Below are 27176 nucleotides of genomic sequence, written 5' to 3' on the forward strand. Positions count from 1 at the left end.
ACAGTGAAGGTGAAGGGGGAAGGAAGGTGTAATTACCAATTTATCCTGAATCAGAATCTACAACAAGAGAAAAGGGTGCTACCAGCTGCATCTTTTATCTATCCATCCATCCATCTCCCTCCTCGGCTGCAGGACAGTCACCATGCACTGCCCCACACCACCCATTGACCAGAAGGGGGTTTCAACCAAACCAGTGCTCCAGAGTTATCCCAGGTCAGGAGGGTTTGCTGCACCATGACAGCTGTACTGCTGAAAATAAAACAGCAGGGAGAACATCTTATTTCTTTATTACAGCCCGTCAGGACCACTCCTGAGACAATCAAGGTTTGTGCCACTGCCTGAGATGCTTCACATCTGGCCCTCAGCTCCAAAGCAGCTGCCCAGTCCCTACCAGATCCAATCTGGATCAGTAACACAAACCTTGTCCTTCCTCCCACCCAGGCATGGGGAACCTCAGTGGAAACCTTCCCTCTTTCCCAGCCCGCCTTGGAGGTGTCATTAAGAATCCAATCAATGTGACGTCATGGGTGTAATTGAATTATATGAATGCTCAGCAGACCCTTTCCACTTGGTATCCCCATTGGCTAATGTTGAATTATGATGGATCATACACAGGGATATGTGAAACATGCATGAATAACCCAAGCATGCATTTTTAATGATACAGTCCTGATAACTTCCCCCTCCTAACAAAATCAAAATGAATTAAACACAAGTAGCTGTCAGTGGCATTAAGGAAAAAAAAGAAAAAGGGAAAAAGAAAAAGGGAAAAAGGCCCTCATCATTTAAATGGCAACACTGAAACGTTCCCTGAATTGCAGTGTGACTGGGACCGTTTGTTGTAATGATACCAATTAACATATCTATCCATTTAAAAGTTTCCAGTGCAAAAAGAAAGAGCAGCTTGGGTGATATTCATGGTAGGGAAGAAAGGTGAAGATAATGGATCGCAGGGAGTGAATAGGACTGAAATGAATGGGGTAATCCAGATTAATTGTCTGACAATGGCTGGATAATGCCTCAAAAGAGCATTGTCCCCAGATATAGGATAGGGCTTGCAGGCTTGTGACATTCTTAAAATAAAATAAAGGTAAAACCTGCAAACCCAACAGTCAGAAATGATCCAAGTGAAGCAGAGACCACTTGACTGAGGGGATCTTGAGATGGCCAACTTAACCTGAACATCCCAGAGGAATGGTTCAGCTGCAGTGGCTTTTCTTTGGGGCAGAGGGGATCCAAGGATTTCTTGGGGTCGCTTCCATACTTGTGTTCTCTGATTTAACTGATTGTGATCAGAGAAGAGGGAAGCACTTGCAGGAGTGGTCTGGCATCTTGGATTTGCATGCTGCATTAGGACTGACCTCTTGCAGCTACAGACCAGAGTTACCTTGGACAAGCTTGAACTCCCCATTCCTGGAAGTGCTCAAGGCCAGGTTGGACAGGGATTGGAGCCACCTGGTCTAGTGGAAGGTGTCCCTGTGGAATGACATGATCCTTTATGTCCCTTCCAACCCAAACCACTTCATGATTCTATAAGCAGGCAACATGGACTCAGCTCTGTGTGTCTCCATCTGTCAGAGCCATCTCTTTTACCTTCTACCCCACCAATATATCAATATCAGTTGCCTCAAACACCCTTGTTGTAAGCATTATAGCTTCAACTACCTGGGCTAACACCTTTTTAACTTCTAAATCCCTGGGAGAAAAAAAAAAAAAAAAAAAAAAAAAAAAAAAAGAGTAGCAGTTCTAGAAAATAATAAAATAAAATAAAGGGCCAATTTTAAAAAGTAAGTCCTTGGGACCTTCTAAAGAATTTCAGTCATAAAGAAGAAAAATTTGTTCCCACTCTGCGGATCAGGAGCTTCTGCCACCTTCAGTGAAAATCAGACAATTTTTGTCTCGCTGCAGATTAACTATAAAGCACAGTGTCACGGACCTTGTTCCTAATTGCAGACAGGCTGGACACGGTGGCAAAGGATGGAGCCACTAGAGATCCCAGGGTATGTCTCATAACAAGCTCATTAGCTCCAACATCAGACCCCATGTTCCTCTAAAACTGACCCGGGGGCCCCCTCAGGGTTTGTGCTGAGCGTGCTGGAGCGGGAAGGCCCTTGGAAACCTGGACAGAGGAAGTCAATACACTTCACAGCAGATGAGGGAAGGGTCGTCCTTTGCAATTAATAATGAGTTAAATAAATAAATGAGAGGTTGTTTATCATCTCCAAGTGTGTGGCTGGCATGCCTTGCCTGTCTTTGTGTAAGAATTTGGTATGCCAAGCGCTATTTTGAGGTTGGTGGGACCTGTTTTACCAAGGGTAAACCAAAATTCAGCATGGAAACAGTCAGGGAAAAGCCTTTCTTTCCCAAGTGCAGCAGGGTAGCTCATTAAGGATAACTTCTGTGACTAAGGGACCTTGAGGTTCATCCCTGCCCTGTGCCACAACTCCTGTAGCTTGTGCAAGTCCAGCCTTTCCCCTGTGATGTCTCCCATGGAGTCACATACCCCCCCTGCACCACATCAGGGAGGGCATTTTGTGACTCTCCCTTTAGCATTCGAGTTATTTATCTAGAAAACAGGTAGATATCTCCAGGGGGTGGCATAAATGATGCTTTGAACTCTGCTGACTATGCACAAGAAGACATCCTGCCCAGGAGGTGATCTGAACCGCCTTCTTAAAATTAAATATCTACCTCTTTTCCAGGTAAATCCACTTTAGTACACAGAGCCTGAATAGTTTTGCTCTCTCTGCAGCTCAGGAACAGTTCTACTTCCATACCTGTCAGCACAGCTGGAAGGATAAATATATTATTGATTCTCCAAGCGGCACGTTTAGCAGCATCCACAACACTCAGCAGAGACCCATCGTTTGGCTGGAGCACCAAAACTTCATTTCCCTTCAAAAAACTGCCTTAATTTTTTTTTTTAAGGTACTGATATTCATCAGAAGAGTCGGACTGGAAGAAGATACCTTGGTTTCCAAGGATTCACACATCCCAAAACGCCAGAATTTCTGATGCAACAAGATCTCTGCGTCCGAAGTCACATCCCAGTTTTCTTGAACGCTGCATTTCACAATAGATAGGAGTTTGTGAGAGAGTGGAAGCACCACCCCTTGAAAGGTTTATAGGTGAACAGAGCTGTGAACTGCTCTTTACAGACAACTCATTCCTTAGAAAAGCATTACTGACGTACACAGGAAAATTCCAAGTTAAGTGAGATGGGTATTCTTCCCTTCCCCTTTTGGCTTTGCACCCACTTCTCTCTCATATGTAACTGTTAAACCACGACGGTTTTTTCTCTTAAAGAGAGTCAATTCGTCTTTTTGTGAATGAGAACAAAAACCAAACATACAGAAAAGATGCTTCGGCTTTGTTAAAATTACGAAAATAAAATCGCTCCATAAAAGCCGCTCGAAGACGGCCCATCACTGGGAGATCTTTAAAATGCAGACGGCGGGTTTTAAACTGCTCCCGAGAAACCCCTCCCGGTGAACAGAACGAGGGCCATGGGGTTAAAACGCAGCCATCACAACCTTTATTGCTTCATTTTGTGAAGCCATTAACCACAGGAGGAGCCCAGATGTGCCACGGCTCTGGCAGCTGGAGCGAAATTCAACCCCCACCCCGCACCACGTCAGAACCTAATTTATGATCAACCTGTTGGGAGAGGGGCAGGGAGGCCCGGAGCTCGGCATTCCCGGGAGCTGCAAGGCAGGGAAATTAGGGATACACCGGGAGAGAGGGGGGTTCTAAACAAAGGCGTGCCTTGAAAGCACCCGCGAAGCTCTCGCACAAACACAGCCACGCGTGTTGAAGGAGCATCGCAGCGGGGAAAGTCTTGCGAGAGGAAACTTTTGAAGGTAAACCCCGACAAACAGCCGGCTCTGAGCTCGGGGTTTGGGCTGCCAGGGAAAGCTCGGGATGAAAGCAAAGGGTCCCGCTGTGCCCGGTGCAGGACACGCTTGTTGGGAGTGACAGTCCAGTCCCTGAAGAACTCGCAGGGAAGAGGAGGAAGGATTGTAACCGCGGTGGGAGTGGGTCAGGGGTTGGACTTGGTGATCTCAGAGGTCTTTTCCAACCCGGCTGATTCTGTGTAGGGAGGAGAGCGTTTTGCCCGAGGTCGCACTGCAATCAGCACCAGAGCCAGGAATAGATCAAAAGTTCCCGCTCTGCCATCATATCATACTGAGGTTTTCCAGACGACCTCACGTTCTCCACATCACCTCCAATCCAAGCTGGCCTTTCTCACCGACCACGTGCTCCCCTCCACTCAGGTCCTTCTAAGGAACTTGCTCCTCTCCCTTTTGGGTGCCTGCTCCAGTTACTCGTGCCCTTTTGGTTGAAAGTTCCTCAGTAGAAGGACTGGAATCATTCACCCAAGTACTTCTGAAAGTGCCTCGGTTGAATCTTTACGTGCCTAAATACTCCCTTCACTTCTTAATCCACCCCATCCTGCTAACTCGAGCCTCCAAAGCACATGGGAGTATGCAGGGCATTCCTAAATATCTTCCAAGTGTGCCTTATCACCCAGAGCATCATGTGGTGCGTGGCAATGCAGCAAAATTCACCTGACTGTGACTGCCAGATGTGTGATCCCAAGGAGAGCCCAGCCTGCTCCTCCCACTCAGAACTCCCTGAATTTGCTGGCAGTGCCCCCAGTCACTGCAGATGCCATAAATTCTGCAGGTTTTCTTTCCCTTTTAAGCGAGACTAAAGGTTTTTTTTCCCTAAGCTTCCAGCAGTTTAGGGAGCATCAGTAAGAATCCGTGGATAGGGGTGCCAATGCCCTGGGTCTGTTGGCAGCCCCTTTTTCTCCTGAACCATGAGCTGATGTTGCAGCCCAGCGTCTCCATTCTCAAACAACCTCTTAAATATTCTGTGCAAACTTCAGGAGCATGGCCCAGGTCAGAGCACCTGAGCTTCGCAGAAGGGGTTGGAAAAGTCACCTGCAGCAGGTTGAAGGAAATACCAAGTACCAAGGGCCAAAAGCAACGGCCCCATCTGAGCATGTTAATCAAATTCCAGCAGGAAAATCATGCATAAAATAACCCTGCACTGAGCTCTCCTATTATCATAATGTTGGAGCACCTCACAACCACTAATTGTTGACGAGACCCCTGGCAGAGCAGAGAAACACCATTACTGTCACTCTACGGACAGGAAACAGAGATAGAAGAGGTGTTTGTATCTGAACAAGTTGCCCTCAGCTCCCCTTATCATTAATGGAGAGAAAAAGGCATTTTTGGACATAATTCACTGCCCTGTTTTAGGGCAGTTTCAGTCTCCTACAGGATGAAATTGTGTCCTAAAAGGCCTGATTTCTCTCGCTGGACTGGGAGGGAAGTTGGCAACACCTCCTGGGGGTGGAAATATCCCCTTCTGGTGAAAGGAATCCCCACCCTCCAAAAGGTGGGTCCATAAAAGTCAATAGCAAAGCAGGAGCTGAATTCAGGATTCTTATATTTCAGTCTGATGCTCAGATCAAAACACAGATGGGCATCTGAGGTGAACCAAGGCCAAGGAGCCGTCCCAGCAGTAACAAAATTGAGGGGGATTGAAGGAAGCTACTTATGGGTAAGGAACAAAAGGGGTGGAGGAGGGAAAAACTGAAATACCCTAAAAGAGTAGGTTAAAAGGACAGTCAGGCAAGGAGACTATTGGAAGAAAGGGAACAGATGACAAGACAGCAGAGTTGGGGGGGTCTCACACTGTCCATAATACGCTGCAGATGTGAGGAAGATCCAGGAGCAGCACACACTGAATATCCCAGTGAACATATAAGGAAAAAAAAAACCCTGCTAAGACACCATCCCCAGTCCAGATGGTGCTAAGGAGGAACTCTGTCCTTTCCCAGACACCTTCTTCACACTCCCCTCTTCTTCATTTTAATAACTGCAGGAGAAATAGGGAAAGCAGACAGATGAGTCCAGAGATCACTCAGGGAACCCAACAGGGAGCAGATCCTGCCATTGCACCCCAGGCTGAAACCCTCACAGTGAAATTCCTGGGAATTTGACCCCCAATTCCAAATTTCGCAGCTTATTTTTATTAAAAACAAAAATACAGAAGGAAGAAGTTTGGAAACCAGGTGACAAGGCTGATCTGTGCCTCTTGGAGAGGGGAACTGCAAGGTGGCCACACCAGCCCGTGTGAACACAAAAAAAGTAATAGCTCAGCTCTTTGCAAGTGATTAAAGGGCAGTTAATGAAATCACCTGCCACGGAGAATTGACAAAACATAGAAAATAAGTCACTTCAGAGCCCGCCAGAGCATCCCTGGCACGGACAAGGGGCTTGATGGCTGGGGTATATTTAGTGCCAGTGAGATCATCTTTCCTAGCAGGGCTTGCCTTTGCAGGGAGGAGAAGGGCAGCACTTCCATGGCAATGTCAGTGCGAGCTTGAAGAGGAAAGCGCCTGAGATTTCCTTAACAGGGAAGAAAACAGCACAGAGGCAGCCAGGGCTACAGCAGGGGCTGCAAAGCATGATCAAGGTTAAAACCCAAGGGGAAAAAAAAAAACAACAACCACATAATATCAGTACTGGTGTGTTGAACAATAGCAGCTATCAGTGTAAGGTTTTTGTGGTTATTCAGCTCCTGTTGCCACATCTCAACCTGGGACTGCTCAAAGCTTTTCTTTCAGGAGGGTGAGAGCTCAGATCCCCCCAAGCAGGTACCTCTGGTCCAAGCTGAAGATTAATCCTTTTTAGCATATAACACCTTGGTGAACAGTCCTGCACCTTCACATACACACACACACACACACTGTGCTAACAATGTTAAAGCAGAGCACTGGAATACTAATTGCAACAGATCTTTCAATCCTTTGCCTTCCATCACTGCTTTGCAGCACTAAAAAGAATCAGATTCCTCTTAAAAAAAAAAAAAAAAAAAAAAAAGAGACTGGCTTAAAAAAAAAATCATGAATTAACCATCAATGCTCAGCTTCAGGTGGTTATTATACTTACTATCAGTGACAGGGTGCATTTGGGACTTTCAGTGTTTATATGTTACATTCACCTGCACCTCCCCAGCACGGGCAGCCCCCTCCCCTCAAAATAAAAACATCCCAGCCACGTGCCCCAAAGCCAAAGCCATATTACACCTCCAAATGAACAGATGTAATACACCAGGGTAGTGCTGCACTACTCACCATCTTCAAATCTATTCTTTTTCCTGCTATATTATGATAATTTATTTCACTACTGGGGCTCCCAGGTGAGTTCAATTCTCCAGCTTCCAAGCAGACAAAAAAATGCTAACCCGGCAGAAGAAGTTTAACAAAGAGCCTAAAGGCAGCAGTCTCACAAGATCTCCCACCTCTCCACATATTGCAGGCTAAGACAGACGTGCAAGGAAAACAGAGATATAAATTTGGAAACGTTTTCTTTTTCTTCTCCGTGAATAGCAAATTAGCTAAAAATTCAGAATTTACGTGGGATTTGGGGAATTAATTTACATCATCACAAGGGGGAGAAGGGGCTTGAAAGCATCAAAAGATTTTGACTTTTCCAGCTCGCAGTAGAAATACCTGCAAGATGAGAGCTAGTTAAACAACAATAACAACAAAAAAAAAATAAAAAGAAGAGGAAAGAGGAGGTGGGGAGGTCAAATAACCATAAGTGGTTGTTTCATACACTATAAAACTTTCACAGCTTGTTTGTTGTATTGAAAAAGAGGAGGGAGAAGAAATCGGTTTTGATTTGGCACTGGGCTGGGTTTGGGTTGGTTTTATCTCTTCTCTCTGCAAAATTTTCTCTGTTCTGTGAGAAAACAATGACTTGAGTGTAAGAGACACTCCATCCTAACAGGATGCCAAGGTCCTATCATTTACCAACTGTCTGAAGGGCAGGAGAAATGCACTGTGTGTCCCCATCCCTCAGGGCAGCTTATCCCCAGCATATTCCCTTAGACCCCAAGGAGATAAATCAGCTGTGTACCAAATCCAAGAGAAACCCCCAGAAACTCGTAGGCAGCGGGGAAAAAGATCAAAGTGCCTGCAGTGTGTGAAACCACATCCACCCCAGCAGATATCACAAGTCATAAACTCCCCCTGATAACCCGGCCTTAATCAACCAGATGACAAATGAGGCAAACACAGGGAGATTTGCACAGTGGCAGCCGAAATGTTTAATTAGATTTCATCAGAAGGGGTTCTGAAAAATTCATATGATGAGGTCTCTGCCAGTCTCAATGATAACCTTTTCCCTGACATCGCTGGAATTTATTGCCAGCTTCAGTTTAAAATAAATAAATAAATAAATAAATTACAAGAAGTCAAAAGGCAAGATGACTCCAGACCTCATCCATGAGCATCCCAGCAGGGTGTGGGATACCAGCAGGGCTGGCAGGAGGAGCAGTGGTTTGCATTGCCAGGATGCCATAGATACAAGTGTGTTGGGTTCCTTTGCCAATGCACCACAACAGCAAAAAAAAAACCCAACCATCAGCAAAGCTTCCCAAACCCAAAGTCCCTTAGGAGCTCCTGATTTGTTATCCAAAGAGACCCAGCCCTGTGAATCATCAGCAGAACACGTTCAGCATGACGGAGTGTAACCAGAGCTGAAACCCACAGATGACTTGCTCGCAACTTTCCAGACTTTGGCACCCCCAGAGTCCCAACCCATCTCCCTTCAGAGCCTTGGAGTGTTCCATTTGTTTCCAACACACACTTCCAGGCTCACTGTACCAAGGGGGATCCCAGCCTGGTACCTACTGGATGCAACGCTGCTGATACACAAAAACAATTGGCAGGAGTGATCTTAATGCAGTCCTGCTGTCTCTGTGAACACCAAGCCAGTTGGGAAATCTATTTTTGGGGGTCTTACGTTGAAACATCACTCCAGCTCTTCACAGTGCAATGTCTTTGTTAGTTTAGGAGATGACTGATCCTCCTTGGGGTCACAACTGGTGTAACATTGGCCAGTATGAGAACAACGAGCAATGACAAAGTCAAATCCATGACAAAGCCATCACTGACATCAACCTAGGTATGACACCATCAGGTTACTCACTTCTAAAGGGTTACCTGCTGCTTTCAGAGCCAGGAAGATGCTTTCTGGTTACCCTGGGCACAGCACCCCAAGGGGACTTTGCAAATCTCATCTTTGATTAACTGCCCTGGTCTAGCCTTCAATCCGTATTTTTACCCCTCACCCAGCAATCAAAGCTTTTCTAATTCCAAAAAAAAACGTCCAGGAACCTGCAGCTCTTCCATATGGTTTCGTTTAGAAGAGGTGAAAGGCCACTGACAGTGTTTTTGAAGGGTCAAAAAAAAAAAGAAAAAAGCCAAAACCAAGCAAAAAGACAAGTGCCAGACCAAGCAAGAAGAGATCCCTGAACCCTGCAGAGCAACACACGTCCTCACCCCCGCACACACCAGATGGGTTGGGTTCTACAAAAACCAGCACAACTCTCTCATTCCTTCCCCCACCACCAGGCTTCACACACAGGTCCAACAACCAGCAACCCATCAAAGTCTGGTTGATCTCAAGCCAGGCTGCCACCACGATGAAATGGGAGATGACGAAGCAGAGCAAACCAAAAAGGCCTTTAGCACGAGGGGGAAGGATCAAGTGGGAGAGGAACAGGGTGGGTGTTATCCCTGCTTTCCTCTCTCTTTTAAGTTTTCCAAGCCCCACCAGCAGCATGCACAACTTGTGGGTGTGCTGATGGCATTAAAGTTCCCTGGCAGGGGTTCACAACCAAGGGGCTGCTGCACACTGGGGTGTCTGGGTGTGTGCAGGGGAGAGGTGGAGAGAGACCCTCCAAATTATCTCCAGCTCATTCCTTTTTGCCTTTCAGTTAAAAGCTGGCTCATAAATCAAAACCTTTGTCCCTACACTTTTGGTCACCAGTTGAAGGAAAGGCTCTTTTTTCCAAGGCCCCCTTATACGAAGTGTGGCCCCTCCTCCAACTCCAGTAACACGACTAATTACACGACTTTTGTTTGCTCTTATGAGCCCACCCTGCCTTTGCCAGACCGGGAATTGGGCTCTGATCACTGCCAGAAGTGCCCAATTATGGGTCACAAATTGAGCAAAGCCTCTCCCAACTTAAACATCAACAGTGGGGAGGAGAAAAATTACTGTTAAACTAAGCATTTCCCTGTTTTTCCTCAGGGGTACCCACAACTGGCTTCGAATTAAAGGGTTCCTAGAGGTGGGCTGGGTGGGGGAACTACTTGTGGCAAACTGGTTTCACAGAGCAAAAGCCAGAGAACAAAGCCTAAAAGGCTTTGTTTATTTAAGAAGTGTTGGTTGCATTCATCCCTCCCCATATATATATATATATATGCACATTTTGAAATACGTTTCAAAATTCTTCATCCATGGCTACTCTGTTTTCAGCCACTCCAAGCCACTGCCATCTTTTTACCCTCCTTTGGGTGCTCTCCAATAACTTTATATATATTTTTTTTTTTATATACTGGGGCACTCAAAGCTGCACACGGGGCTCAGAGTGAGGCTGCACCAGCACAGAGGGACAATCACCTCCCTTCAACTGCCTGGAGATGATGAGCCTGAAGACCCCAGGACATGTTTGGTCCTTTTGGCTGCCAGGGCATGCTGCTGGCTCATATTAAACTTGCCATGGACCAGAGAGAGCAGGGAACTGAATCTGGACCTCATTTTCATGGTTCAGCTCCTTACCAGGGCTCAGTTTCCACCCTTTCTGCTTCCTTCCTAAAGGCAGGGGGTGCTAAATGGTGATATCTGCATCCACCCCTATCTGCAGCTGAACCAGAGATCAGTCATCTGGCCAAAGGGAGAGGGAGGAGGTGAGACAGACTGTGGAGGTGATTCTGGGCACAGACACAGCCACAGGATGGTGAGGGGGACGGAGTGGAGGATGGTGAAAGGAAGAGATGGATGCAGAGTGCCTTATCAGGGACTTGCTGTTCTTTCAACTGGCTGCCTGATAACATATGGAGCTTAATCAAATATGCAAATGGTGTCCTATCTAGAGACGGAGGGAAATAGAGAAATAAACCCAGGGCCCATGCATGAAAACAAGCCGATAAAAAGAGGGAGTGGGGAGAAGGTTTCCCCTTTTTGATAAAATTATTTCAAAAGATTAAATTAAAGCAAAACTAATTAGGAGAACCACACTTAAGCCGACTTCCCCTAAGAAGGGTCAGCAGGCAAGAGGCATTCAAATCAAAGGCAGATGCAAGAGGCACTTCAAGGGCTCCCTGAAAAGTCATTATCCCAGTCAAAAAGGAAGGGGATAGAGAAGAGGCAGGCGTGACAAGAGCCTTTTTGGCTGGGCATCCATCTGGGCATTAGGTGGAGTTAAACAGCCTCTCTTTGTCACCCCGGAGAGCAGAAGGAGCAGGTGAAGACCAAAGCTGATCACCTGATGTTCCATCCACAGCACTTACCCGAGAGCAAAGGGATAAAGGGAAGTAAACAGACCGCAGGGACATGGGAATATATTTGCTTTTCCTTGTACCCCGCCCTGCCTGGTTCCCACCGACAGCACAGCCGTGCCGGGTTCTCCACACACAGAGCTGCTGACACCATGCAGAAAATCACCTGCCACCACAGGGCAGGTGACAGCCAGCAGCACAGCACGCTGTCTGTCCCCCAGGAGGCTGCAGGACCCATGGATTTCAGCAGGTAACAGGCAGCAGGACGTTGTTGTTACCTGTCTCTTTGTGTCTGGGTTTGTCACTAACGTCCCCCCTGCCTGCGCAGCACATCCCCAGCCCGCTGTGGGGGAATCCAACTCAGCCACTGGAAACCTGTCAAATGCGAGCTGCACTTAAAGGGAGAGTTCAAAAAGATGATGGTACAACCTGCTGCCTTTCCCTGCTGCAGTGGGTGCACTGGAGCTCACTGTTCCCAGTGGAGCTGGGAGCAAAAAAACACACAGTGCAGCTCCGCTGATGTGGAATTTGGAGGGATCAGACAGTTATTTGCAAGTCTCATTGCAGGATCACAAGATCCCATCTCTGACAAGACTCTGAGTCACTGTTTAACCAGAATCTCCGAAAAAAGAGCAGCACTCAACACATTTACACAAGGCAGCCAGTGAAAACACAGCTCAGCCAGAGCCTGCACACCAGCACAGAGATCGCTGAGTAGTCAAAAAGCAGAGAGGGGTACTTGAAGGAGAGACGTGGAAAATTAATAGCTCTCTGCCAAAGAGCAGGCTCTAACCCTCCCTGGGAACAGCAACCTTCCTAACAGGATAAAACCAGGAGTTTTCCTGCTGCAGTCAGACCCTGCCATGAGCAGTGAGCTGGTTGCAGTGTTTGACACAGGCAAGCTGTAGCTGGAAGTGCCAGAGCAGTGGAAAATGAGGGATGTGAGAGGCAAAGCACCCTCCTGCAGTGATGGAACCATTAGTGGGTATGTAAAACAGCTGTTGTCCGCACCAGTATCTGAGCACAGGCCCCCTGGTGTGGTTTAGTGCAGAGGATGGATCACATCCAGGCTGGAAGGCATCTCAGGAGGTCTTTGGTCCAACCTCCTGTTCAAAGCAGGGTCTGCCCAGAGATCAGACCAGGTTGTTCTGTCCATTCAGGCCTTGAAAATTTCCAAGGATGGAAACTGCACAACTTCCATGGCAACCCTCTTTAAGGATTGTTTCTCATGGGAAAAAGCTCTTCCTTATATCCAGCTGTAAGTCCTTTCACGTCAACTTTTCTGCCTGTCTCACATCCTCTCCTCTCTCATGAACATGAAGAGCCTGTTTCCATCTTCTCCATAACCTCCTTGTCGGCATGGGAATGCTGTTGTTGGGTCCCTCCATATTCTCTCATCTCCAGCCTGAATAAGCTCATTTGTTTCATCCTCTCCTTTCGGGGCAGGTTTTCCTTTTCCTTTTCCTTTCACCTTTTCCTGAACCTGTTCTTGTTGATCAACAACATTTTTGTTCTAAGGAGCCTAAAACTGGGCTCATTATCTAGATATGGCTTAGCAGAAGAGTTCAAGAGGATCACCTTCTCCTCAGTCTACTGGCAGTGCCCCTATTTGTATAAGCTGGGGATGTTGTTGGTGTCTCTCTGCCTGGGCACACTGATGGCTCAGGCCCAGGTATTTTTCAGGAGAGCTGTTCCCCAGCCAACCAGTCCTCAGCCTGAATCCTTCCAAAAATCCAGTCCTGCACCTTTGATTTCACCCTTGGAGACAGTACCCATTCACCCAACACTTTTAGGCCTTGTTGGGCTTCATTATCGCCAGCCATTGGTGATTTTTACACGACCCAGGACAAGTGGGTCTCACTGTCCACACTGGCTCCCACCACCACCACCCCTGCTGGGGCACCCAACACGAGCATCAAGTGCCAAGTTCACCAGAGCTGCAAAACCCCAGCTTCCTGAATGCCACAGCCAGAAAAATGAACTGCTTTTCAGGCATCTAAGCTGGCAACAGCCTCTCTGCATATCAGTGTAGGACATAGACAACCACAGCCTTCACAGATGCCAAGCTCAGACGGGAACCAGCATCGCTCCATCACAAGTCAGTGAAGCACCCGGACTCCTGCTGCTTTAGGAAGCTGTGAGGAGAGGCCAGGGTGAACAAGCCCCTCTTGCAGAAACCATCTTCCCAGCAGGAGCCAGAGCCTCCACAGCCTGTTTTCAGAGCAGTCAAGTCCACTTGCCAAACAGTTGGGGAAAAAAAAAAAAAAAAATTCAAAAAGAACCCTGACTCTTTCAAGGCAGCAGAGAAGGAGAAGGAAGCAGAGTTTCCCTGCTGACATTCACACAGAGCTGTCAGCAGCAGGATACCCTCCAGGGAATATCAAAACTGAGCAGGGTTTCTTGTTTTGTGTGTATTCAGAAGCCCCCTTGCCTGGAGAAACAGTGAGGATCTGCCGGTGCCTGCAGGTACCACGAGACTGCCACCCTGGTTATGGTGAACTCAGGGGTGCCACAGGAGCTCCAGCTCCTTGGATGGGAGGTGAGGAATCAGGAGAGAAGAGAGACAGATACTCCTTTTCCATGTGGGTACATCATGGTATCACCAACCCACTCACTGCTCTGTTGCCCGTGGATTTCTTCCCACCTTTGGAACCCTTTTACCTTGCTCAGACTTTTTGCATGAAAAACAGAAGAGTTTGGGTTGGAAGGGACCTTAAAGACCATCATGTTCCAACCCCCCTGCCATGAGCAGGTACACCTTTCACTATCCCAGGTTGCTTAAAGCCCCATCCGACTCAACCTTGAACACTTCCAGGGATGGGGAAGCCACAACTTGGCACTTGAGTGTAAACCAGCTTGGGGGAAGGACCTCACACTCTGCCAGTCCCACCAGGATTCATCTGCCTTCTGCTAAACAGAACAAGTCCTGCAGGTCAAACCTGCAGGTTTGGGTGCCCTTCAGGATTACAAGTTGTCCTCACCCTACCACAGGCCAAAGTGCATCTTCTCCAAGCCACAGGCTGACCCCATCCATACCTGTCAGTAGCTCCCGCTCCCCCTTTGAGGCAGGTGGGCTATAAACAGCTCTGCAAATCCAACCAGCAGAGCTGCCAGGGACAGGGCAGCCCCAGCTACACATCCAGAAACCTGCAGGAGCTCAGATTCGCGTGTGCTTTCCAATCCAATTAACGTACTGGAGAAAGCCAACCTTCCCCAACACCCCCGTGAGATGGGCCAAAAGGAGAACTGCAAATAATCCAAGCTCTCAGATCTCCAGTTCTCCCTGTGGTGTTTTGTCTCTGGATCCAAGGAAAGCAGGGTCTCGAGGGTTCAGCGTAATCCAGAGGGTTGTTCGTGGAGCTGGTCAATACTGTCAATTTTCTACTGAATGGAACTGATACCTGTTGGAAGTGCTGGCCAGATCCCAGAGCTGTCTGATCCAAGCGAAAACCCTCGCCCCCAAAGGCAAGTCCAAATCTAAAAAAGCCCTTCAAAGTCTGCAAACTGATGGGATTTGATGAAAAATGAAATCCAGGCCGCAGAGCGAAAGTATTGGTTTTTAAGCCAAGGTTCTATCTCTGCAAGGAATTTAGCGTAGAAAAAGGCTTTGAGTGAGATATTTGGATGGAATAAATAAACCCTGTTTCTTCTGGGGAGGTTTCAAATAAATGGAAATTTCTACTGCTCCATTTTCAAATAAACATTTCAAAATGGTCCAAGAGATTTGTTTTGCTGGAAGTACAGTTCCTAGGGCTGTTCCCAGGCTGACATTTGTAAGCTCAACTCGCCCTTTACACCTGCATCTACACACAGAATAATCGCAGGTAAGTTGTATTTCTTGGACTGGAAACGATCTGCACAAAAGCAGTGACCCATAAATTAAATGCCTAGGGAAGGAAGGCAAGGAATATGGAATCCTGCTATGCTCCCTTAGTGATGACAGGTATTGGTGGCACGTGATTTGGCCGGACACACCAGGAAAAAAAAAAAAAAATCCAAACCAAGCATAAAAAACTGTGCAAAACGTCTCCGTGGGTACATCTCTGCTTTTCTCCTGCCCCTGGAGTGGAGAGCCAAGCGTGTAACGAGAGATTGAGCAAAGGAAAAAAAGTGGTTTGCAGGAAGGACATACCCCAGGAATAACTCTCCTGTGCTGTTTGTAGGGAGACAAAACAAATGTTTGTTGAACTCCAGTAGTGGGGGAGGGGGGGGGGGTGTATCTCCTGAAAGAAATCACTGAAAATTCCCAGGGGTGAATTTCAGCCATGGGGGTTGTCCCAAGCATTCGAGTACATAGGAATCCACTTCCAAGGAAGCCCATCAGGCACCTGATTTATGCTAAAGCTGTGGCAGCTCTTGCTGACCTGGGGCAGACACTGGGAGCACCATGGACCAGCCAGCACAGGAGGTAATTACACATACTGGGTTCAAACCAAAGCACTGGCAGATTAAATATTTCTCATTAAACAATACCACAGCATCTTTAATGCCCACAAGTGGTCAGGAGCTGGTTTTCCATCCCATCTCAGTTGTTAAGCTCTTTGATACAATCACACACCTCGCAACACTTGATGCATTAATTTTTTCTAAAATGATCTTTGAGCAAGGAAAATATTTCTTCTCACCACTTGCAGGAGAGAAAATGAGGAGTGAAGACACACCAGGAGTTTTGTGTCTCCCAACCCACTCCTCCCTGGGCCACCCATCTCCATCCCCATCCATGAAACCTTTCATCCAAGGGCAGAGGTCTCCATACATTAGATATGGACGGGGGGGAAGAGATTTTTCTGCATTTTTATCCTATTTATTTTCTCCTTCTGCAGGGGCCAGGCTGTGCTGTGGACGAGCTAGCAGGACTGGAGGGAATATTTCTCCAGCACATTTATTCAGTGCCTTCCTGATGGGCTGCACAGGCAGCTTTGTGAATGAGCAAGGGTTGCAAAATGCATTTTGCCCTGGGCAGTGAAATCGCTGGGGCCGAGCGTGTCATTGGGTTTCACTCACACTTTTCCCTGCCCTATCTCTATCTTGGTTTTTTTTTCCCCTTTTTCTTTCTCCCTTTGTTGTCTTGGTTACGTGGGCAGATTTCCTGAGACGGCTGCTAGTTTTCATTTTAATGATATGCTCCCGAAAAGCACAATATTTTGCTTCAGTTGGGTGTGTGCCACTGGATAAACTCCCCTGACACGTGTGACATTTGTAGATCAGCCAACAGGTATCGCTTTATGACTGGGGGTGCTTTGCAGAGAACTCAGGGATCACCTAAATCAAAATCAGATATGCAGCCTGCCACCTCCTTAGGAAAATACACACACAGCGAGGAAAATACTGGAACTGCAGGGAAAGAGAGGGAAAGTTTCTCCCAAACCATCTTGCAGCAAAGTCTTCCAACCACTGAGTAAATCCTGCTATCTCGGAGATAATCTCCTGACTCTTCTTTCACCGTTATCCAAAATGTTTCACTGCAGCTTGACTGAGTAGCTGCACTATACCAGAAGCAGCAGGACATTCCATGCCTGGTAGGAGCCAACAGCAGGGGAAAAAAAAAAAAGAAAAAAAATAATTCCTGGGATTTGTCCACTGGTACCTGGAGTTTCATCTAATCCTACCAAGTTCATTCTAATTTACCACTGTTTTTTAAACAGAGCACAAACACCATGCCAACATAATGGATTATGCTGGAGTTGCAGTCTCGGTGCAGTATTTTCCTTGCTTCCTGTTCACCAGCACCTGATGGATGAGCCAAGACAGAAAACAAAGCATCAGAAGGCCCATGAAGTCTAGACAGGGGCCAAAGAGCATCCAGGGGAAATCCTGAGTGCCAAACTGGCCTTTTGTAGCACCCAAAGGAGAAACCAGGCTGGTGTCCTGAGCTCAGGTACCCTCAGGAGCACTGGGGGAGGACAGTCAGTGATTGCACAAGTCATAGCAAGGATGGGGCTGAACCTGCAGGAACTAAATAATTCCAGGAGTCTGGATCAAGTGGTCCAAAACAATCCCAACATGTTCAGGGCAGCCCCATTTTGCTTCATGTTTTGCCTCTCTGGGTGGACATTTATTCACCCAAGAAAGGTCCCAGCCCAAGGCTCCAGCCCTGCTCCAACTCATGCACCCAAAGCGGTAACAACCACAAGCAGAATACTCAGCACATGAGGAAAAAATGGAATAAAGTGAAGCTTTCTCAAATTACATCAGCCACTTCAGCTCCCCTCTTCTCATTCTTTACCCTATAAGGCTATCCCTGCTCCCTACCACACTCCTTAAAGCATGGAAAGCTTTCTCTCCTATTTTCCCCCTATTAAAAAGGAATCAGATCTTGGACTCTGCGATGTGACCTGCAAAGGCAAAGAGAGTTGTGTGGCTGAGTTTGCTTCTCCTGGAGCCAAAGTGAAAACCAAAAGCTTGGGAGTGCAAGGAGGCAGCAGGCATTAACTGGTAAGGTTTTTTTTGTATATTTACCATTCAGATCTCAGCCACCCCATTTCCACCCCCTGCAAGAGACTGACTGGAGAACTGAACAGTTTATTATGATATCACAGATGACAGGGAAGGAGAACCTCATTAGTCAGGGGAGGAGATTATTTTTATTATGACCACTTAAAAAACAATTTGGCTCCTTTACCAAGTACCTGAATAATTAAAAAAAAAAAAAAAAACAACAACATATTTTCAGAAGAGCAAGCAGCATTTTCTCTGCTGGACAAAGCCAGAGGCATTTGCCAGCCCTCCCTCAGCACGGGGAAAATGCCACCTGAATTTACAACCTGGGTTTTCTTTTCAAGTCAAGAAACAGGTAGAGGAATGAAACCAGAGATTTCAGACATTCCTTAAGAATCCATGAGCAAGAAACTCCCTTCCCCTCGTCCTCTCTGCCCAAGACATAGTGGGTCACCTTCTCAAAGGACCTTCCTTTCCCCCGCCTGGAAGTCTTCACTTGCAAAAGAGATTCAAGGAGAGAACAACACCCAACACAACCCCCAAGGCTCTGCCCAATTATCATGGCTCTCACCATTATCATGGCAAAGCTTGCACAGACAATATTTTACAACATTCCTGGGCTGAGCTTTCAGATAAATATTGTCAGACTGGCACAGAGAGGTTCAAATAGAGGCAAGACGCATCATTAGCAAGAGAAGGTCACTTCTAATACCTCTTTTTCCTATGACAAAGCCACAGGTAGATGATTCCACCTCTCAATCCTCCCTACTACTACCTCACACAGCGAACTGCAGAGCTACTGCCATGCAAAGGGCATATTTCTAGTGAGAACACACAGGGAAGAACATCAATACACCCTTTATTGTGATTGAGATTATATGGCATCAACCATAAACATAAAGCTCATTATCCTTCAAGACACAGCTTTCTTTTGACGAAAACGCTCTTCCTTCAACACAAGCACCAGGCCCGACATAAACAGAGCAACCACTAATCCCGTGCTGGACTCGTGGTGAAATCACAGCCCAGTCACACTGAAAAGATCTCCAGAGCATGAATCCTGTTGCTTAAGTTTCAGCCACAATCAGTTTTCCTCCAGCATGCAGAGACACCCTGTGACCAACTGCTTAATTAGAGATGGTCTGAGCACAGACAGTTCTGCTGGATGTGAGTTACATCAAGTCTGCCTCTGACTGGCTGTGTGGTTTGACTTCAGAAACGTCCATTTCCTGATCAGCAACAGTTTGGAAGAAGGATTTTTATCCATATCTCAGATTCTCTCTACCCCTCAAGGGTCAAACACAGTTTTTTTTGCCAACCAAAACACTTTTTTATCCTCAGAACAGGAGCACCTTAGCCTAAAAACTGTTCCCACACTCAGTGCAACACAGCAAATCTCCGCCAAGACCATCAAAATCTGAGTTAGAGGAACCACATCAGGTCTTACCTTCTTGAGCTTCCCGCTCTTGGTGCCCACAAAAGCCAGGGAGTGGTTCTTGTAGACGTAGGCGATCACAGACGTCATCCTGTCTCCATCCTCAGTGAAAATGGGGAGCCCTCTCACCATGGATGATACTCCCAAGGGGGCATTCATGTCCAGGCCACAGAAATTGTCATCAATTGTTAACAGCTGCAAACAAAAGAGAAAGAGGGTGTAAACAAGTGAAGTCACTTTGGGAAGTATCCACCCGTTGCATAACAGGTCTGTAATTTATGCAAGCTGACAAACCCATGAGGACTGGAGAAACAGAGAGGTGGAAAAAAAAAAAAAAAAATTTGTCCAAAAGTTGTGTGATGAATTACAGGCAGAAGGAAAACTGGAAACTTGGTTGTCTGGAATGACAGCCCAGCAGGATACATTACTTTATAAGCCTTTTTCCTACTGCTTTACCAGTCAGTTCAACCAGTCAAGGCCCAGCAATCAAAGACAAAATCTGCTGAAAATGCCTTAAACATACCCAGTTCTGTCAAAAACCAAAAAAAGTATGCACATTATTCTCATAGGATACAGAGTAAGAACCACTGAGCTATATCTGCCCTGGCAAATAAAAAAGATCCTGACTTGCCCTCTGGCCCTGAAACCCGATATAATAATCACATCTATGAAATCTAAATAATCCTCCCAATTCCAAAAAGAGCAGGATTGCTCATGATACGCCTTGGACATTACAGTCCTCCAAGGCATGTCCAGGAATTGTCTGGGAGGGAGATGGTCAGCCCAGGCCAAATCTGCAGCAAGAACTAAACTCCATAAACTTAGAACCCTTCCAGTACCTGAAGGTGCTCCCAGAGAGCTGGAGAGGGACTTTGGAGCAGGAGGAATGGCGCTTTAAACTGACAGAGGGGAAAGTTAGATTGCATTTTAGGAAGGAATTCTTCCCTCTGAGGGTGGGGAGGCTCCTGGCACAGGTTGCCCAGAGAAGCTGTGGTTGCCCCATCCCTGGAAGTGTTCAAGGCCAGGGCTTGGAGCAACCTGGGATAGTGGAAGGTGTCCCTGCCCATGGCAATGATGGTGATGGTCTTTAAGGTCCCTTCCAAACCAAACCATTCTATGTTTCTATGATTATCCATCTTACAGGGATACTGCAATTCACTCAAGTTCTTTGGAGAGGAGGGAAGGTTTCACAGCTCTCAGGGAAGCTTTCCAGCATTTGTTGGAGATACTCATGAACTCCCAACAACCAGAGGAAAACCCCTGTTCATTAATGCTGCTGCCTAAGCTCTAATTTAACCTGTTGCATTTGAACTCCACAGGGTTGTCATCAGGCTGATGCTCCACTGGGATCCCCTCACATGAATGCCAAGTGGTGTCTGGATATCTCTGAGGTTGTTTCCTTGGCCTCAGGGCATTACAGAAGCACAGCAGCAGTGTGGAACAGGCACTTCTTCTACCTTAAGGCACCCCCAAAGTAGGTGAAGCTAATACAAGTTACACATCTCCACAGAATAAGTCAAATAAAGCTGAGGCCCCCAAAATCCCAGCATTCAACTGCCAAAGCAGTTGGACTTTATTAACTTCTCTGGGACCACTCAGAGACTTGAAGTTAAGGATCCACTTGAAGTGTTTTGCTGGACTAAGGCCTAGGAAAGCAATAATGGACTGCACAGGAAGGTTGCCTAATTTTGATGTAGCAGTAATAAAGGACCATGACAATTTTCTTTGTGTGAGCTCACATCTTCCTGGAAACATGGCTAGAATTTGTGATGCTCCATGCTTGAGTTCACCAGCAGTAAAAGCCCGATAGTTGATTCACTTTATCCTCACCCAGCAATTACAGGCAATAATTACAGATGGTTTTTACTGAGTGGAAGAATAATGTGTCCTAAATGTGTTTATAAATACATAAAACCTATGAGGAATTCGAAGAGCCATTAGTAAGGATCAGCTATGCTGAGCTCTGGCCTGCAACAGTCATTAGTGTTTGTGGACTGCCCTTTCAGAGCTAAAACACCGGCTCAAAGAGCAATTACAGAGCAGATCAACAGCCCCCACCAGCAGCAGGCAGGATGCTGCTAGTCCACAATGCCAGCACAAAGCCCAGGATAAATCTGCATCCCAGCTTTGTCACATAGGTCAGGATGGAAATCCATAATCAGCAGAGGAAAGGGGGGATTGTCAGGGAAGGAAATACACCTTCCCACAGAGCTGGTAGCAAAAGGACTCCAGATGATCCACACAGCCTAAGTATCTAACAGAAAGATGCATCATATTTGAAAGGCCTCTTAATGTCCTTCCAACTTGAACTGTGCCGTGGATGTTGGATCTGAGAAGAATCCAAGCCTTTAAGTCGGGCACAGTTCAACCAGCAACTCTTAAGCCCTCAAATTAGCACAATTTGTGTTTCAAGGGTATAATAAAACTACATAAGTGCTCATTCTAATGGTCTGTCAAGCTGAAAAGAATCATTTCAGACTGAAAGCAAGAAATTCCCAAACGGCAGAAAGAGGGGAAAAAGGGAAGAAAGTTTTTAAGGAAAACAAGACAGCTTTCCTCACCACTGAGAGGATGAAAAGCTTAATGGTGCCAGCAGACATCTTACCTTGGGTGCAGTGTACAAAGCTCCATCTCCAACGAGAGGAAATTACACTGACAAGCACTGAAATGATCCAAATCAAGCAGAGCTGGCACTGTCAGAGGCATCCTCTTTGGAGCAGCTCAGCCTCCCACACACTCCCCTCCCTGCAGCACAGCCAAAACCAACTACTCCAGCTGAAGCACTTGAGACCAGAAAGGACCCATGTAATCATCTGGCTGCCTTCCTGCATGATCTAGAACCTCCAGTCTCAGAAGATATAGACCCAGAAATCCCAGCATCAAGCACAACCACCTGTGGCTGATCTGCAGCTCATCTCCCACCTGTCGAGAATTAATCTAATTGCCCCAAGTTAATTCCTCCTCCATCAAACTGGACCCAGCTCCACCTGAGCTCACACCTAAAGGGTAGATATCATGGTTTCCCCCCATAAAGACACAAAACTAATTTAAAGCCTATTTATTTAATCCTATTTCCCTGATATTATTTACAGAAGGGCACATCCTTATAGGAGGGACTTACAGAGAAATACTGGCACAGAGTTTTGGTAGGGTCTGTATCAATAGGGCAAGAGGTGATGGTTTTAAGTTAAAAGAAGGTGGACTCACAGTAGATATAAAGAAGAAATTGTTTATGATGAGGGTGATGAAGTCCAGGCACAGGTTGCTCAGAGAAGCTGTGGCTGCCCCATCCCTGGAAGTGTCCAAGGCCAGCTTGGTCGGGGCTTGGAGCAACCTGGGAGAGGGAAGGTGTCCCTGCCCACGGAAGGGGAATTGTACTGAATGGTCTTTAAGGTCACTTTCAACCTAAATTATTCTAGGATTCCACATCCACTCACGTGCTGCTGGGTGGGTGCCAGAGCAGCCATCCCAGAGCTGTGGTTTTTCCATGTGGACAGACCCCCCCCCCCCCCCCCCCCCCCCCCCCCCCCCCCCCCCCCCACCCCCGGCAACAGGAATGAGGCCAGCGAGCCACACGCCACACGAAAACTATTTTCATTTAAACGTATTTGGGTTATTTCCTCCGGGGATCATCTGCCAAAAAAAAACGCTCTACGAGCAAAACCCTCCAAATAAACACCACCCGGCTCCTGCACAGCTGTGGCTCTCAGCTGCACGCGGGCCTTTGTAAAGACAGAAATACAAGTCATCTTCTGCAGCAAAGAGGGAACACGTAAGGAAGTTTGGATTTATGATGAAAGGGTCAGGAGTTGCAAGCACAGGTTTATTTTCAATTCCAGACGCTCCTAGCAGCAAATATAAAGTAGCCACGTTAAACTCTCCGGAGCTTCTCTGCTCGGCAATTTCGCGTTAACGACTTTCCAGAATGAAAGAGGAGGTGAGGACGGGAATTTCACTCTGCTTCTGAGGCTGCTGCCACACTGGTTGGGATAGCAGGGAGAGGCAAAGGGAAGGTCTAAAAGAGGTGGGAACAACACCAGCAGTTCTCTCCTCCTGAGGAGTTAAAACCCAACCCAGAAAGTCACAGCACGCTCAGCAGGTAACTTGGAAGGAACTGGGGGCTTGTGGTTGGGGTGCTGGGCTGGAACCAATCAGTTCATCATTTCACACCAAATTCCCACCTGCAAAAGAGGGAATATTGCTCACCACCCCTCTGCCCCAGCAAAGCTGCTAAACACAGGCTTATAAGGTGCTCTACATATCTGAAATATCTTCATCTGGGACCGATTGGCAGCTCCCTGGGTAAAAATGCCCTCACAAGTCCCACTAACTGCCTCTCCATCCCGGGCTGATGGGAAGGGGGACCAGCTGGTGGGAGGCTGTGGTCTGCTCCTGCCACCACTCCCTGTGTCAGCAACCAGGGGGTTCATCTGCAGCCGTGACACTGCAGCCGAGTGTCACATTCACCAGTGAAAAGGGAAGGTTGTGCACAAGAATGGGCCTGATTTCCAGGAGGGTTCTGGCAGGCGTTTGCCTCCTCCAGGATTAAGCTTATCAAATAAATAATTAACGCACCCAAGCCCTCCTGCAGAGGATGGTTTTTGAGGCTGGTGCTGGCTCAGTCCCTTAGGGATTCCCTGAGCTCCCAAAACCCCCAAATTCAGCAGAAGGGTTAGAGATTTGATTTCAACACCTCCTTGCCCGTCCTCATCTGATTCCCCAGCAGGAGTGAGCTCCTTGGCACTGCAGGAGTGACTGAAGAACCAGGTATCAGGGGGCCAGTGCAAACAGTGCTCATAATGCATCAATTGTCCCTTAAACATCTGCTTTAGCCATTGGCCTCTGAAAGAGCCCTGATAATCAAACACAGCCTAATCCATATTTGGGGAGCAGCCTCAATAAGGGATTAGCCACCCTTCATTCCTCCTTGCTTTCCCTCTGGAGGAATCTTCCTCCCCGATCAAAGCACCTTTTCCCAGATCTCTCAGCAGGCTCCAAAGCAATTCCACAGACTCACTGGGGATAAAGGCTGTCCCAATGGCCAAGCCTTTGATTTACAGCTAATACCTAACAGCCCTGTCTTCATCCAGTGGCAGGTACTTGGCTTCTCACTCCTGTTATCTCAGGCTTGGCCACGGCAGAGGATGGAGGGAACACATACATTAAGGGCTGTCTGTGCTGCCAGCAAGGCCAGAGAGCCAACAGCAATAAGAAATCAACAGGAATTCACATTTCAATCTTTTCAAGGAGATATCCAAGGTCTTTTCCATCACCTGACTGCAAGATCTCCTTTCCTTCCCACAGCAAGGACCGAGTGAGAGTGAGGGTGGGCATGTGTCCACTCAGCGGGGTAATTAAAAATCTAGACAGATGGAAACCCTAGGGAAATGTCTCACCAGGAAATTCATGGTACCTGAAGAGAGACTAGCTAGGAAATTGAGGGTCTAGATCAGCTGGTGCAGGGGTGAACCATAAACCCTTCTGTAGTGGAGCTGGAAATGCTGGGAACCATCTCCTACAAACCACAGGTCTTTAAACTCCAACAGCAGCAGGATGGTACCCAAGCCTGGTGCTTCTCCTGTTTGCCTGTGCATGTCCTCTTGATGGTTTCAGCACGGTGAACTTCTGGTTAAATGCTGGTTTGCCCTGCCCATGGCACCGGTACTTTGCATTCCTGAAGCTGGATCGACTCTGCCTCTGACCTCCTGCAGTATCTCTGCTTCTGGCCGTGCTGCATCCCAGTGTCTCCTCTGAGTCCTGTGAAATCGGTGGGTTTTGGTTCATCTCCCTTCTCCCCACCATCTGCTCTGTGAACTCCACCAGAACCATCACTTTTCAGCCCGTTGGCTCTGTCGAGCTGCGAAGTCCTCGTGCAGGATGGCCACAGCCTCTCTGACCTTCACCTCGTGCCACATCATTCCCCTAATTTGATGCCTGTTACTGCCCTCCCCATCCCATGCATTCCAGGCAGCGAGCCAGGAAAAGGCTGTGGACTTTTGTCATCTGGAATTCAAAATTTTGTGCTCAAAGAGGTGGCCACTGACCAAAGACAGCACAGATCATCAACCCACCCACCCTTCAGCGCTTGGCCCGCCGTCTAATGGCATCCAAAAATAGCCAGCACTGTTTCCCCAGGGTGCTCTGTGATATAATGGAAGCTGGATAAAGAGCCAGCATTTGGAAATACATTATAATTGCACTCTGCTTTTCACTTGTGCACCCACAGCAGTGGTTACTGTGCAATTACATGTCACCATATACAAATGACAGTGCAGTTACAGTAACTTTCCCAATTACAGGGAAATTGCACCCACCACGCTAAGAGGTTTTTTTCATTTGAACACAATTCAGGAATGCAAGAACAGAGGGGAAAGTTACTCAAATTGACTAGAACTGGTGCAGTCCTTTGGTTTTTAGGTCTGGAGTTTAAGCATCAGTTCAAGGACTGGTGTCAAGTTTCCAGAGTGCTGCAGAATCTTAATGTAGTACAGACTTTTTATGCCTGTATTTATGTTCCTGCTATGCTGTGAGCGTAAGACTTCCCAACAGTCTATACCAGCCACCTCCACGTCGTAAAATTTGCAATTTCCTGAAGAGCAGGCTGTCTTTTTTACAGAGACCAACAGGTTTCTTTAGTCTCCAGACCTCTAGCTTAGCAGAGCTGGGTGATTATTAGTAATTGTGTATAAAAGTAATTGTGCTGTAAATTTAACATCCTCTAAGTCCCAGTTTTCTGAATTATGACAGTGCCAAAAGATGTGTACAAGGTAAGTGCATTAGTGAACCCTTACACGTTTTCTAGACCCCAATTTTACAATCTTTAAGCAATTCTGGCAATAAGTTTGCTTTTCTCATTTCTCACTTCAGACCTCGGAGATGCAGACCCCAAACTTTCAGCACCTGCTGATTCAGTCACAGCCACAGAGCTGCAACTGCAAGGACTTTTCAGCCCGTGGATTGTCCTCCAGCTCTGGTTGGGGAGGACCCATTTTTCCCAGACGTGTTGCCTGGGACTGGTCAGCAGCAGCATTTCTACTCTGGAAACAGCACTGGCTTATTATGGAGCTCTCAGCAACCTTGTCCAGTGAAAGGTGTCCCTACCCATGGAAGGGAGGTTGGAACTATTTGATTTTTAAGGTCCTCTCCAACCCAAACCATTCTAGGTTTCTACAATGAGAGGGAAATAATTTGTGCCCCCCTGATGGAAAGTCCAAGACTGACTATCCAGAGAAGCACATCATGGATATCAAGTGTGAAATACCTTCCTCAGCAGAACCACCCACTCCCTTCTTGGTCACCTGCAGAGAAGACACTCCTAACCACCACAAATGAAGATGTAACTAAGGATCCAACCTGAAAGACCAGCAGGTTAATGAGTCTCTGTTTCTGACTGATACCAGCTACATCAAATCCCTCAGGTCGGGTGTCAACTTCACCTCCAAGTTTCTCCAGGAGAAACACTCTCACTAAGTCAAGATAAACAGGGCACGGTGCAGAACTGACTTGGATACCCGTCCATATCTTTCAGTGGGATATTTGCACTCCCTGTGCTTGGATATTGCAATTTAAGTGATATTTTAAGTGTCTTAATTAGACCCCAAGGGTCTGATGTTGGCAGGGAAGAGGGACAGTACCTCCAGCAGCGATGCAAAGTCAGGCTGAGTACAGGCACTCCTATCCATGGAGTTCTTCCCATCCCACATCCCAAACACCATCACTGTGTCAGCCGAATCTCCCTTTCGTGTCTTGTATTTCTACCCCTTCAAAACATTTCCAGCATCACCATAATTCCAGATCTCAGCATCAGCACTCCAAACTCCTGCATGAGGGGTGAAAATCAGGTCCCAAAGGTCTCTGAAATTCACCCTGTCACAGGTGGCAATGATACCTACAAATAAAAAGGATGGACGTGACCTGAAGAGCAGCAACTGT

At 47.1% G+C, this 27176-nt stretch overlaps 1 protein-coding gene across 3 annotated transcripts in view; it reads right to left on the reverse strand.

Annotated features, from left to right (window-relative positions):
* LOC114061024 (plexin-A4) overlaps positions 1–27176 on the reverse strand; it is a 440892-nt gene that overhangs the window by 372689 nt on the left and 41027 nt on the right. For all 3 annotated transcript variants that reach the window (XM_027891006.1, XM_027891007.1, XM_027891009.1), the window contains exon 3: positions 19257–19439. In XM_027891006.1, coding sequence (XP_027746807.1) covers positions 19257–19439 — 183 coding nt within the window. The remainder of the gene's footprint in view (positions 1–19256; positions 19440–27176) is intronic.

Source organism: Empidonax traillii, unplaced genomic scaffold (assembly GCF_003031625.1).
Source record: "Empidonax traillii isolate 1590-97213 ecotype Southwest subspecies unplaced genomic scaffold, ASM303162v1 scaffold306:size632451, whole genome shotgun sequence".
NCBI lineage: Eukaryota > Metazoa > Chordata > Aves > Passeriformes > Tyrannidae > Empidonax > Empidonax traillii.